Below are 15,451 nucleotides of genomic sequence, written 5' to 3' on the forward strand. Positions count from 1 at the left end.
TAAGAAATTTATTTTATGAGAAAATTGATTTTGCACTTTTGAAGAAATTCTCCCAAGATGATTGTGTTAAAAAAATGTTTTTTCATATAGTAGAAAAACCAAATGTAGTAGTTTGCCAATTAAAAATTGTCTTATAGTTTAATCTGAATATATACCTATTAGATTTGGTACAACACAAAAATAATTCACATGTACTGTGTCTATTACATTGAAATCTTTTCTGAATCAACTTGTCTTTCCAAGTATTTCTTTATTGCCATGTATGTTTTGAAGCTTGGAGTATTTCTTATTATTTTAATTCTTTTCCAAGGGTCTTTTAATTACTCAGCCCAACCATGAAAATCTAATAATTTGTAACTTTAATAAATTATTCATTTTACATGTATAATTTATAATTTTTTTTTTTATATTTTATAGAATGTTGTTCCAGCTGAGGTGTCCCTTGTTTGTGTAGTGAAGCCTGATGAATTCTGGGATAAGAAAGTAACACATTTTTGTTTTTGGAAAGAGAAGGATAGACTTGGCTTTGAGGTAAATAAACTCTATTAAAAAGCAGAAACGTGTTGTATCTTTAAAAATAGCATATTGCTGGTATTTTATTTGCTCATCGTTGGAAGCTAAGCTGAGCTTGTGCAGTGATGAGTCAGTGCCTAAGCAATGATGAGTATGTAATTGACATTCAGACACTTGTGGAATATATTATGATTCTTTGTCAGAGACTATAAATTTTTTCTTGTTTTCATTTATATCACTCTTTATAAACTGAGTAAGTAGAACTTTTTATTTAAACAAAAAAAGTATTGTATTACTGAAAGGACATTTAGCTAATACTAGGAAATCCTGGACATTTTGAAATTGGAGTCTGTTTTGTGTGATATGTCATAATTATTTTTAGTATCTGGTTTGGTTTTGATCCATGAAAAAAGTTATCTGTCCTTTCCTATGGACACTCTGTCTTCATCTGTCTTGGGTAAAAAGTACATCTTATTGTAGATCAGAAAGAAGTTCCAGATGGAATACAAATTTAAACAATTCTGTCATATTTTTCCTGCCACAACCTGTTAAAAGTTTTTTTATCCTTGATACTATATCTGGTTCTGAACTGTACCTTGTTTGACATTAGTATAGCTCTTCAGCTTACTTTTGACTAGTGTTGGCATGTTGTATCTTTTTCCATATTACCTTTTTACTTATCATCTATTTACCTATTTCTTTATATTTAAAGTGGGCTTCTTATAGTACCTTGGGTCTTGCTTTCATATCCATTCTGACAATATGTCCTTTACAGTGTTTCATAAAACCATTTATATTCAGTCTAATTATTGATACAGGTGGATTAAAATCTATCATCTTGCTAGATTTTATGTACTTTTTGGTTCTTTTTTTTTGCCTTCTTTTGGATTATTTTTTATGATTACATTTTATCTCCATTGTAGTTTATATCTCTTATTAAGAAAAATTTTTTATTTGCATGCCCTAAGTTCACAATGTACATCTTTAATTACCTAAATAATATAGCACTTAATATGTAGTAGAAATTACTTAAACAGTATATATCCAGTACTTCCATTGTAGTCATTCATTTTACTTCTCCTGTTCTATAAACACACAATAGATGGTTACTATTTTTGCCACTGATAGTTTATTTACAGCAATTAAAATAATAAAAAAATGAATTTTATCTTTCTTTATGCCACTTAAGGTGTTCTTCATTTCTTTTTGGAGATTCATCTTTTTGTTTGATATGTTCCTTCTGCCTGAAGGACTTCCTTTAACGTATCTTGCAGAGCAGGTCTGTCGGTTTTGAATTTTTTTAGCTTTTGTTTTCCTTAAAAAAACCTATTGTTTCTGTTATGGTTTTGAAAGATATTTTCAATGGGTATGGAGTTTTGTTTCATTATTTTTTTCTTTTAGCACATTAACTATATAACACCATTGACTTCTCATTCCCATATCTTCTTTTCTTAAAAGATTTTATTTGTTTATTTGACAGAGAGAGAGAGCGAGAGATCAGAAGCAGGCAGGCAGAGAGAGAGGGGAAAGCAGGCTCCCTGTCAAGCAGAAAGCCTGATGTGGGGCTTGATCTCAGGACCCTGAGATCATGACCTGAACTGAAGGCAGAGACTTCACCCACTGAGCCACGCAGGCTCCCCTCATTCACATAGCTTCTGAGGAGAGTTCTATTATTTGTATCCTTGGCCTGCTGTGTGCCATATATCTTTTTTCCCTGTTGGCCACCTTTAAGATTTTCACTTTAGGGGCTCCTGGGTGGCCCTGCGTCAGGCTTTCTGCTCGGTGGGGAGCCTGCTTCCCCCTCTCTCTCTGCCTGCTGCTCTGCCTACTTGTGATCTCTCTCTCTGTCAAATAAATGAATAAAATCTTAAAAAAAAAAGATTTTCACTTTATTTTTGGATTTTCAGCATTTTTATTATATAATGCCTAGGTGTATTTTATTTGGTATTTGTTCTCTTTGGTGTTCTCTACATTTGTTGGATCTCTGGTTTTATGTCAGCCATCAATTTTGGAAAATTCTTAGATATTTTCTTTTCAAATATTTTCTTCGCCCCATTTTCTTTTTCTATTTCTTCTAGAAGTCTGATTATATGCATTTTAGACTATTTGAAAATTTCTCACCATTCTGGGTTGTTGTTCTGATTTATTTATTTATTTATTTATTTTGTTTTATCTCTTTGTGTTTCAGTTTGGGTATTTCTGTTGATCCATTTTCAAGTTACTGTTTGTTTGTCTTTATTGAGTTTGTTGAGACCCATTCATTGTAAGATTACTTTATCTACATTACCATGTTTTTGGTTTGTGACATTTCTTTTTTTTTTTTTTTCTTTTTTTTTAAAGATTTTATTTATTTATTTGACAGAGAGAGAGAGAGAGGGAGGGAGGGACAGCGAGAGAGGGAACACAAGCCGGTAGAGTGGGAGAGGGTAGAAGTAGGCTTTCTGCTGAGCAGGGAGCCTGATGTGGGGCTCAATCCCAGGACCCTGGGATCATCACCTGAGCTGAAGGCAGATGCTTAACAACTGAGCCACCCAGGTACCCCAATTTTTTAAGATTAGCATATAATGTATTATTTGTTTCAGGGTTACAGGTGTGTGATTCATTAGTCTTAACAACACCCAGCACTCACCACAACACATGCTCTTCCTAGTGTCCATCACCCAACTGCCTCATTCCCCTCACCCTCCTCCCCTCCAGCAACCCTTAGTTTGTTTCCTAAAATTAAGAGTCTCTTATGGTTTTTCTCCCTCTCTGGTTTTGTCTTGTTTCATTTTTTCCCCTCTTCCCCTATCATCCCCTGCCTTGTTACTTAAATTCCACCTATCAGTGAGTTCATATAATTGTCTTTCTCTGATCAACTTATTTCACTTTGCATTATCCTTTCTAGTTCCATCCATGTTGTTGCAAATGGCAAGATTGCTTTTTTGATGGCTGCATAATATTCCATTATATATATATATATATATACCACATCTTCTTTATCCATTCATCTGTCAGTGGATATCTGGTCTCTTTCCATAGCTTGGGTGTTGTGGACATTGCAGCTATAAACATTGGGGCGCAGGTGCCTCTTTGGATCACTACATTTGTATCTTTGGGGTAAATACTCAGTAGTGCAATAACTGGGACATAGGGTAGCCCTATTTTCAACTTTTTTGAGGAATCTCCATACTGTTTCCAGAGTGGCTGCACCAGCTTGCATTCCCGGTTTGTAACATTTCTATTTTTTAAATTTCTATCTCTGTTGAAATTCCCCATTTCTTCTTGCATGTTGTCTTGCACTTTTTCCATGAGAACCTTCAGCATGTATTACATTATCTTAAATTCCCTACTTGATACGTCTACTGTTCTGGGTCTTACTCTAGTTATATCTTTTGTTTTGTTTCCTGACAGTGGATTGTTTTTTATCTTGCTTTTTGCATTCCTTGTCTTTTGTTGCATGTTGGACATCTTGTTTAGGACTGAGGTAAATAGTATTGTACCTACGCATGGGTCCATCTTGGCTTTTGCTAGGGTTTTAATGCGGCAGGAGAATTAGCCTAGCCAGGAGTTGAATTGACTTTGACTTTTGTTGTTGCTATTATTTTCTTCAGTGCACCACAGGCTTAGGTTGTGTTTATACCACCCTCAACTATAGGTCTTTCCTTTGCACCTTGCCTCAGAAAAGATCTCTTTGCAATTTTGACACTCCATTAGCAGAAGACTGCTGTTCCTTGTTATTCAGTATTTGTCAGAGGGGCATTTTCTGTTGTTCTGGTTCAGCCTCAGTCTTAGGCTGGCTTTGTGACACTGAGTCTAGGGAATAGAGCCCTCAACTCAGGTTTAGGAGGCCTATGATACCCTGGGCTCATCATATAGTCTTGTCTCTAGTAGGATAGAGGGCTTTTCTTTTCCTTCCCTCTAGGTACAGTGGGGCTGTATTTGTGCTCTAAGGTCATCTGGGTTTGCTGCTTTTCCCTCAGGTCATGAAGGTTTTTATTTTCTAGAAGAGAGAGAGTTGAAGAATCTCTGCCATTCTTCAGCTTCATGCCTTTCTAGTGGTGGCTACTATTTGCATCCCCCAGGCCTGTACTCTGAGAGAGGCTGTTTTGTTGAAGTTTCTGATCTTTATTATCCCAGTCTTTCTCATGATTCCTAGGAGGTCTGTGGAGAAGAGCCCTCAAGTGATGGAGTTCTTCGTGTCCATGCTTCCCAGGGGTTCTCTATTTTCACATTAGTTCACATTTGGCCTTTAGCAATTCATTAAAAATGTTAGCTGAATTCTTTCTTGGCTTGTATCATGTCAGGCATTTTTTCCCAGGTAAACAAGTGCTCTAGCCCCACCTTTTCTCGAAGGCACTGGTCTATCCTTAAATTTCAAGTTAGTTGGTTTTCCTGTTAACCCTCATGGGTTCAAGAAAAGTTTTCGTTTTTCAGATTAACTTGCATCATTTTGATGGTGGAGATGGTGGTGTAAGGGTTGGAGCATTGTTCTTTCCAGCCTTCTACATCCTAAGCAGAAATGAGTTGCATTTTCCCCCTGCTTTTATCTGATACGCTTTAATCATTGGTTAACTTGACTGTGGTATAGGCTTAGTGGAAAGGTGTGCTAGCATTGTAGGGGAAAGCAGTCTGGGCTGCTGGGTTCCATTAGGAAAGGTGTTACCCTGATAGTTGAACGGGAAACTGCATCCCAAAGAGGAGAAACAAAAGTATAGCGAGGGAAGAGAGTAAAGTTAAGTTTGAAAGCAGGAGGCCTGAATGTTGCCATGGTGAGTGAGTACTTCTGACTGGTGGGAGGTGTGCTGTTCATACCAAGGGCGCACAGGAAATGTTGCTCTGTGATCATGCAAAGTGAGCAGAGGCAAGTGGTGTAGAAACTAAAGGTGCAAACATTCAGTAGGAGAAAAGATCTCTTTTATGAAGAGCCCGTCACATCCTGCTTAAGCATAGGTATCTGCTCAGAAATGCTTTGCTTTGTTGGTCTCATGATATATATGAATTCATAGTGGCTAAACACCTTGCATCTTAGAGGGTAAAATAGAAGACACATTTCCTGTCTTCTTGGATCTAATGTCATAGATTGATGTTTAAAACTCAACTATGAAGTTTCTTGTTATCTCCATATTGTTTTCTTTTAGACTCTGAAGATTCATCTAGAGTATCTTCCCAAGTAAATAAGGACTAGGCACTTATTAAAAAGCCTGTAATATCCCTAATGAGTTGAGAATAAGTCATTTCAAATGCTGGCTAATGCACTGACAAATACATTTGACTTTATGGTACAGTTCAACACAGCCATTTTTGATACTTAGAGCTATATATAATTAAATTCAGTGTAGATGTTTGTTTAATTAAAAATTATTTTCCTTGGTGTTATTTGGATCATTTGGGCTGTTGTAATTAAGCTTGTGTTTTTGTTTATATTCTAAATATTTTTATTTTTTATTATTTTTTATTTTATTTTATTTATTCATTTGACAGAGGGAGAGGTGAGAGAGAGCAGGAGTTAGGGAGGAGGGGCAAAGGGAGAGGGAGCAGCAGACTGAGTAGGAACCCTAGAATCATGACCTGAGCTGAAGGCAGACACTTAATCGACTGAGCCACCCAGGCATGCCTGTATTCTAAGTATTGTTAAAGTATAACTTTGGTATAAATACTGCTGTTCCTAGAAGCAAGAGTATGTTTTACTTCATAGAATTATCCATAAGATGAATTTATTACCAGGTGTCGACAACATTGATCAAATAAACATGTAGTAGTTGTTTTAATGGCACCTTGTTCTTCCCACATGATTTCACATTTCCTTGCTCGTCATCTTTTCTTAATTTTTCTTCTAGATGACTTCTTCCTCCTCACTTCTCCAATGTTTTTCGTTAGCTATTGAATATTCTTCTCTTGTTGCTCACCTAAATATTTCCTTATGTATTGTCTTATCTCTGAAATAGTTATCTACCTGTCCAGTTTCCCTTTTAGCAATTCAGAGATTCATGTACTTTTATCTTCAGCAGCATTATACCTAGTGACTCTGAAAGCTTTTTTTGCTTAGATGATAGTATCTGTAGTCTATCAAATGACAAGATAAAATTGAAGTAGTACTGGTATTAATCTTATCCTCAAATTGGGAGACTAATAATCAAAAGGATCTCTACCTTATTGTGTATTGTCATTCATGAGAGTGAAAGTGTTATTTATTGGCAGTGATAATCAGCCACCATTCTAAATTGTTTTCTTATCTCTTCTTAATACTGCATCTGATTCTGGTTTTTGTTTTTTATTTTTTGTTTTGTTGCTTTTGTTTTTGTTTTTTGAGGCCTAACTAATGATCCAAGACCAGTGTGTGTAGAAAGTGACAAATCCTCTTCATTGCACAAGATAGGTCATATATAAGAGAGAATGGCCCAAATTAAATGTATAGATTGACAACTTACTAGAATCCTCTAAGGAGCTTAAAGAGACATCACAGTTTAATGCAGTGCCTTCTTTGGCAGTTTGGGGAAATAAGCCTGGAGTGAGTTCCTTTAGGTTGACTTCTTACAAGGCCAGTGAATTTGTGGCAGAGGTAGGGTACAAACCTGGAGTGATTGGCTCCTAGTGCCTAGTATCCTTTCAATTATATTGGTGCTTAACCTAAGACAGGAATTTGGAAATCATTTGGCATATTCTAGTAAAAATTTGGACCCTCTGTTCTATTATATCAAAGGGACAACAACATTTAGATTTAGAGTATTTTTTACTAAGGCTGTAGAAATAAACCAGAAAACTTTAATCTATTTCTTTTTGTGAAAGCATTGCACAACTCTATCTGGAATACTGCAGAAGTAAAAGCTCATTTCCTTTGTAGAAACATATCTTAGTTTATCCTATTCTCAGCAGTAGAACACGTAGCTTCTACTAAATAATACTTCTAATAAATAAATTTAACTCATACTAAGTAAAAAATGAACAAACGAATGACACATCACTAAAAGTTAAATTATAAGGGACATGTTTGATTTTTCAAGAGATATTATTTCAGTGTTTAAATAGACTACTGTGCCAAATAGGGCACAGTAGAAGAGCAGAGAGATCATTCATTATATTTTATATTTGTTAACATTTTCTATTCAGTTGTCTTTTCAGGCGAGAGTATTGTGGGGGTATCTTTCAGATGTGAATTGGTGCTCAATTTAGCAAAGTAGTTTATTTCCTCATAAATACATGTTTCTGTTTCATTGTTGGTATATATCTAGTTAATTGATTACTAGGCACTTTCTAGAAAGGAAAAGCCCCCTTCCTAGGAGGTGACTGTGTGGAAGTATCTGCCTAGATCCCAGAAGGGCTTGCTGGCCGATGAGATTGTTCTTGCGGCCTTACTCCACTTCTAGTGACAGTTTAACATCATGCCAGTCTCTAAGAGCTAGTCTAAATAAGCCTCTTTGGAACAAGAGGATAAAGCTGTCTGTGACAAGTTTTTCACTAAAAGAGTAATATTTTTCTGTGTTCTTTTTATTCTAAGATGTTTATTTTATTTAAAAAAATGTTAAGATATTTATTTTAAATTAGCTCTTATTGTTACCTAAACAGGAAAATAGTGAAATTGAGATATGCTAAACTCATAAAAGAGAGATTACATTAATTGCCATTTAGGCATAATATAGTTTGCTGTTTCTAAACTAGTCAAAAATGTAATTTGAAGTTCTTTATCTTTTCTTTTACTTTTTAAATGGGGAAAAAAGGCATATAAACTCCCTCAGCTTTTCTCTTACCACCATCTCTAGATTTTTCTTTGTTTTCTGTGTAACCTCCCTAAAAGCTGCCTCAGAGAAGTTACTTTTTTTTTTTTTAAGATTTTATTTATTTATTTGACAGAGAGGGACACAGCGAGAGAGTAAACACAAGCAAGGGGAGTGGGAAAGGGAGAAGCAGGCTTCCCGCTGAACAGAGAGCCCATTGTGGGGCTCTATCCCAGGGTCCTGGGATCATGACTTGAGCCAAAGGCAGATACTTAACGACTGAGCCACTCTGGTGCTCCGAGAAGTTACTTTCTTCCGTTGGTGCATGAGATTTCATTGTGCTCCTGCTGTTAGTCGGTCCCTTCTCTTGATTCTTTCTTGAGTCTTTCTGTTTTCAGGTTTTTTTTTTTTTTTTTTTTTTAAGTTTTTATTTATTTATTTATTTGACAGAGAGAGAGCGAGCGAGCGAGTGCACAAGCAGTGGGGATGGTAGGCAGAGGGGAGAGAGAAGCAGGTTCCTTGCAGAGCAGGGGAAGCTGGATATGGGACTCAGTCCCAGGGCTCTGGGATCATGACCTGGGCTAAAGGCAGTGGCTTAACCAACTGAGCCACCCAGCTGCCCTGTTTTCAGTTTTTTAACACATTATTTGGTATATATTCTTTTTTTTTTTTTTAAAAAGATTTTATTTATTTATTTATTTGTCAGAAAGAGAGAAAGAGAAAGCACACAAGCAGGCAGAGGCAGAGAGAGAGGCAGGCTCCCTGCTGAGCAAGGAGCCTGATTCGGAACTCGATCCCAGGACCCTGAGATCATGACCTGAGCCAAAGACAGCAGCTTAACCCACTGAGCCACCCAGGCATCCCTTGGTATATATTCTTTAAAAACGTATGTATATACAAAACAATACTAAAACACTTGGATACCCACAACCTAGCCTAAGAACCTAGCTATCAGTGTCTTGAAACAAAGGTATTTGTTTGTATTTATCCATCTTTTGTTCATTTTCTCATTCTGTGTGTGTCTGTGTTTGTGTGTGTACATATTAAAAACTTAAATGTGAAGGACAAAATCTTTAGAAGAAAATAGGGAGTGTTTATCTTTTATTATTTTACATTTATATCTGTAGAGTTGCCATTTAAAGATACTATTTATTATTAAGTATTATATTAGTTTTACTTGTTTTTGAGCTTTTTAGAAATGGTATGACTTTAGTGTTCACTGACCTGCTTTTTCTCACTCATTGTATGTTTGAGGTTCATGCATATTCTTGCAGTAGATGTAGTTGATTCATTCTCATTGCTGAGTGTTATTCTGCTGTGTGAATAAAAACAATGCACTTATTCTCCTGTTCATGGACATTTGGATTGTTTCCATTTTTTTGCCATTATGAATGATATGCTACAAACATTCTTTTACATGTCTTCAGATAAAACATGTATGAGGTTTTCTCTGTTTGCTGATTGTCTAGGCACAGTTTATACAAGTGTTCAGATTTTTAAGATAATGCCAAACTGCTTTCCAAAAAAGCATTCTAATGTATCTATCCACTTGTAGTATATAAAATTTTCACTGCTTCACACCCTAGCTTGATATTGGCTAATACTTGATATTTGCAAGTCATATGATCTTTTCTTTCTTCAGATTGTCTTTAGGTATCAATGTTCGTCTCATAAAATAAGTTGGGAGTGTTCCCTACATTTCTGTTCTCTGGAAGCATTTGTTTAAGGTTGAAATGATCTGGAGGTACCTGAGTGGCTCAGTCAGTTAAGCATCTGTTTTTGGCTCAGGTCATGATTCCAGGGTCCTAGGATCAAACCCCATATTGGGCTCCCTCCTCAGCGGGGAGTCTGCTTCTCTCTCTCCCTCTGCTGCTGACCCTGCTTGTGCTCGTGTGCTCTCTCTCTCTGTCAGATAAATAAATAAAATCTTAAAAAGAAAAAAAAAACCTTTAAAGAAAAATGATTGAAATGATTTGTTCTTTGATTTTTAAAACTTATAAACTGGCTGGGCATATTCTTTCCAAAAAGACTCTTTTAAGAGAGTCTCTCTCTCTCTCTCTATGTATATATATACACATACATACATGTATTTTAGGTTTTTAGTATTTTCATTATAAAGAATTATGAACACATTAAAAAAAAAAGTAAACAAGATATATTTAACTCCAGGCATTCCTAAACCCAGTTCCAGCATCTGTCAAACCATGATCCATCCTGCTCCATCCTTACCCTTATCCACTTCCCTCAAAGAAGACTGGGGATATTACAGTGAATGAAATTGGAGGCATTTGAATTTATTTGTAAATATTTTACTATGTGTCTCTAAAACATAAAGATTCTTTTAAAAAAATAAAACCCAATACTGTTATTATACCTTAAAAGAAACAATTCCTTAGTATCAAAGTTAGTTGATTTCAATTTTATAATTATCTAATAAATATCATAAAAGGATGGAGCTGTATATAAATATATAAATAATATATTTTAAAATGCATTTTTAAGTTTATATATAAATTATGCATATACACAGATTGATTGATTTGAATCAGCATCCAAATAGTGTTGACATATTGTAATTGGTTGAGATCCCTTTCCAAGTAGATAGGATCTTAAAATCTTAATGATTTCTGATTTGAATAATTATTGATTTCTAATTAATTTCATTGTGGTGATAGAATATTATCACTTAGTTCCTTTGAAATATACCACGGCTTTCTTTATGGTCTGATACATAGTGAAGTTTTTAAATATTTAATGCTTGCTTGAAAAGGATACATAATTCTCTTATTATTGGTTGTGGGATTCTATATTAATTCATTAAATAAAGCTTTTTAATGTTAATTCTCTTATTATTGGTTGTGGGATTCTATATTAATTCATTAAATAAAGCTTTTTAATGTTAATTTTTCTTTCTTCTTTCTTCTTTCTTATGTATTTTTTTGCTTGACAAGACCACATTGTTTTACAGTTTTTCATTGCAGCAAGCATCTCTGTGGTGTAGTTTAACATATTCTTCTGCCTTTTTGAATCTCTGTATTTCTATAAATTGACAATTGGATTTAGACAGTTGATTAGATCCATGTTTGATTTTTTTCTTTTTCAAGGCCATCCATTAATGCTAATGTGTTCCTTGATCATGAAACTCACAATGGTTATCTTTTTTGTGATGCCAGTGTCCCTTTATGTTTAGTGCCTTGACTTAGTAAAGATTTAAAATGATAATATTCTAGTGCTATTCTTTTTTCATTCACTAGCTGGAACATGTCAATAATGAGAAACTTACCTTATTGATTGTTTACCCAGTGGTACAGTTTGTATATGAAAGATGAAATAAATGCCTGTTTCCCTATGTTTGCTAGCTTTCAATAAATTAAAATTTTCCCCAGTATAGTCCAATAATAATTTATTTTGTATCAGTATGAGCTCATTGAATTAATCATACTTAATGTTTCAAAATATGGCATTTATTATTTTTATTGGTATGCAAATTGTTCCATCTTCGGCCATTGGAAGACTTTTCTAGCCTTTTGGCACAACCCAAGTAGGCTTTATACCTCTGTTGATATCTGGATGAGAAGATGATTTAAGCTCATCATGAATGTTTCTAGCCCCAAGACCTGAAATTGGACATTTCTCCAAGGAGCCCTGATTCCCTTTAGAGGGAAATGGTATTTGGAGGTAACAGTCTGGGTACTAGAGGTGCGCATTTCTACAGAACTGGTCATCCTTTTTAAACTTCTCAATGGTCAGAACTAGATTTGTGTGTGAGAATAGTGTGTATGTTTTTATTCAAAATGAAATACATCATGAGTTTAAATTGATACTTCCAACTCAAAGTGAGGAGCATAAGGGTAACTTTTTCCCTGTTACATCTTCCTTCTCAATAATTCCATTTTCTTAATGACCTCAGGAATGGCAGAGTTAAAATGTCTTATATTAATCATTTGCTTTCTTCCTCATCAAATGATCTCAGAATAGCAATACTAAAATTATCACTAATAGTATGATTACTGAACATGTAAAGAGTCTAGTGATTCACTTTACTTCATTGGTATAAGTGTTTTGTTTTTTCTTATGTCAATTTTGTTAAATGATTTTTTAGAGGAATTTGTCCATTTCTTCTAAATTTGCATAATTATTTATGCAAGATTGTTCTGTGTCCATATTATCTTTTAAACCACTGCTGTCAATGTAGCTGTGTTCTTTTCTTTCTTACTATTATTTATTTATTTGTGCTTTCCTTCTTTATTGTCTCAGAAATTTGTGAATTTTAGTTTTTTTGAGGAACAACTTTGGCTTTATTAATTTATTTTTTTACCTTCTTCCTTCTATTTTCTTTGGATTTATTCTGTTCTTGCACTACTTTCTGACGCCAACTTCATAAGTGGGTCACTTAATTCATTATTCATTATCCCTTCTTTTCTAATATAAACGTTTAAACCTTTTGGTTTACACTTAATATATTATTATCACTAACAGTTTGTTACAAAGTTTAATTATTATGATAGGATCCATTTTTCCTTGATTTTTTTTTGAACTTTTAGTACAGTGTTGTTGGTATCTTACTAAGATGATTTATCCCTCCCCCCCTTTAGCCAAAGCAGTTCACTGTTTTGGTGATTTCTCTTCATTTAGTGTTTATAGTATAACTTCATATATATTTCATATATAACTTCATATATAACTTCATATATAACTTCATATATATTTCTGATGTACCCAGTTTTGCATATTGCGTATATTTCTAAATTTTTCTTTTCCTTCTTTTTTTCTCTAGTAGTTTGCCCATAAGTCCTTCTTATGGTATTTTTGTTGTTGTCTTTTAAAAAAATTTTTTAAAAATGAGCTTTATTGAGCAGTAATGTTCATGTACTTATGAGATTTGACCAATACATATAGTTATAAATCCTTCACCATAGTCAAGATACCGAAGAATTCCAACATCCCCCAAAACTTTGCTCATGCCACTTTCTGGGCTCCCCTTCCACCATTCTCTCTATGGTGCTGTCTTTTCTTTGTTTTCAGAGTAGGTGGTTTTTCTGTGACCATGGCTCTCTGAGAAAGTTCCACAGAAGTTATAATTTTATCAATTATCTGGCTTTTGTTATTGTTAAGGTGTAAATGGTGCTTTTTCCAGCTGAACACATTAAACACATTGTTTCACTTGCACATTTTGGGGGTGGGTATTAAAATTTCCACATTATCATTTTGTATTGACACTACCATTTGAATATCTTTCTCTCACACATATATTTTCTTTTGTATTCCTGTATATCCTCATTGAAATTTTTTTTTTTTTAATTTTATTTGTCAGAGAGAGTGAGCACAGGCAGACAGAGAGGCAGGCAGAGGCAGAGGGAGAAGTAGGCTCCCTGCTGAGCAAGGAGCCTGATGTGGGACTCGATCCCAGGACCCTGGGATCATGACCTGAGCCGAAGGCAGCCGCTTAACCAACTGAGCCACCCAGGCGTCCCTATCCTCATTGAAATTTTATTTAACACACAATGATCTCTTAGGTCATTCTATAATTTGTACTTAAAATATTTTAATATTTTAAAGTTCAGCGTTAAAAGATTATCAAGTTAATATGTAAATTTCAAGTTTATGAATTCTCTGAACTTCTCCCTGCTTTTTAGTTCTGATTTTCAAATTAAATATTAGTATATATTATCCCGAGTTTTACTGTACTATTACAGGACATGTTTTGTTAATACATAATCAAAAAATGTTATAGAAACTTTAATGTGTATAATTTTTTGGTTGCCAGATTTATCATTATTTGTGTTTATCATCTTATTGTAATTGGCTAATTTTAAGGCCATATGCAAACTTTTTTGCTGAATACATTGTATCAAAGGAACTGATTTTTATTACCAAGAAGTTATTAATATTGATAAAATTTTGAAAATATTTCATCTCAGCTGCATCTGATGTTTTTAAATGTGCTATTATATATGGTTTATAATAACTTACTCTTAGCAGATATCCACAATTTTTTAATTGAATTTAAATGCTTCTACTAATGTATTAAATCTTGTATTAATCAAATACATGATAATATCATCATTTTGGAAGCAGTATTGCATATTTTAACCTGATTTTACCTCCTTATTGCGTTCATTGCCATTAACACTGGCTTGCTAAATGGTTCTTTTCTTTTTACTTCTATAGGTTATTTTAGTGTCTGCCAATAAATTGACTCGTTACATAGAACCATGCCAGTTAACAGAAGATTTTGGCGGGAGTCTCACGTATGATCACATGGACTGGTTAAATAAGAGACTGGTTGGTATACTATAGTGAGATTGTTATTACATACAAATAGACATATTTTGGTGACTTTATCATTTTAATTAACTAGCATGTAGATTGTTCTTTGTTACAAAAATAAAATATAGTGCATACCACTTGATAGCATAATGCTTGAAGGCAAATAGTCTGCAGTCAGACTTGTAAGTGCTTGCTTTTGTTGTTGTCATTTGTAGCAGTATTACTATCAAAATTTTGAATATTTTAGTTGAATGACAGAGTAGCACAATTTCTTGAGAGGTAATCGAATTGATGTACCGTTTTCAGAGAGGATATTTAAACATCAGTTTGACTGGAAAAGCAGTTTGACAGGTTAAGGTTTTCATTTCTGAAAATGTATCTTTGGCCATACTGAAGTCAACTCCTTTGCTTGCTATGGCATTGTCTAATCAAACTACTGGGGACTAAAAGAACAACTTTTAACTAACTCAGTTCAGATAACAGTTATTCTTTGAATGAATGGGAATTGGGAGCCCTAACCCTCTCCAGAGTTGAAAATCTGTGTATAACTTTTGACTTCCCAATAACATGGTCAAGGGTCAACTGTATAAGCTTAATTTTATTGAAGAATAATAAACTGGGGTATTTCGGAATGGATAACTTGATTTCGATCATATTTGGACAGTTATATCAGACAAATGAGTGTCCCCTTTATTATAAACACACTTGCCCAAATCCGTTTTTAGAAATGTTTTAAGAAACGATGTTAAAGTTATAACTAACTTATTTTTATGCTACATGCTTATATATAAAAGCCATCAGTATATGCAACCAGTATGGATTGGTGATAGGAAAACATAAAGAAAAGTTCTGTATCTGGAATTAGAAGATTAATAGTGGCCCAAAGCATGTTCATGTAGTTATAACTCTTACTAGTGCACATGTTTCTTCACAAAACACAGGAATAAAAATAAATTTGTCTGAGGAATACAAAT

At 34.2% G+C, this 15,451-nt stretch overlaps 1 protein-coding gene across 1 annotated transcript in view; it reads left to right on the forward strand.

Moving 5' to 3' along the window:
* Window positions 1–15,451, forward strand: part of SESTD1 (SEC14 and spectrin domain containing 1) — a 141,563-nt gene that overhangs the window by 76,714 nt on the left and 49,398 nt on the right. Inside the window, exons 5-6 of the mRNA XM_080797854.1 lie at window positions 418–531; window positions 14,379–14,492. Coding sequence (XP_080653980.1) covers window positions 418–531; window positions 14,379–14,492 — 228 coding nt within the window. The remainder of the gene's footprint in view (window positions 1–417; window positions 532–14,378; window positions 14,493–15,451) is intronic.

Source organism: Martes martes (assembly GCF_963455335.1).
Source record: "Martes martes genome assembly, chromosome: 3".
In the NCBI taxonomy this organism is placed as follows: Eukaryota; Metazoa; Chordata; class Mammalia; order Carnivora; family Mustelidae; genus Martes; species Martes martes.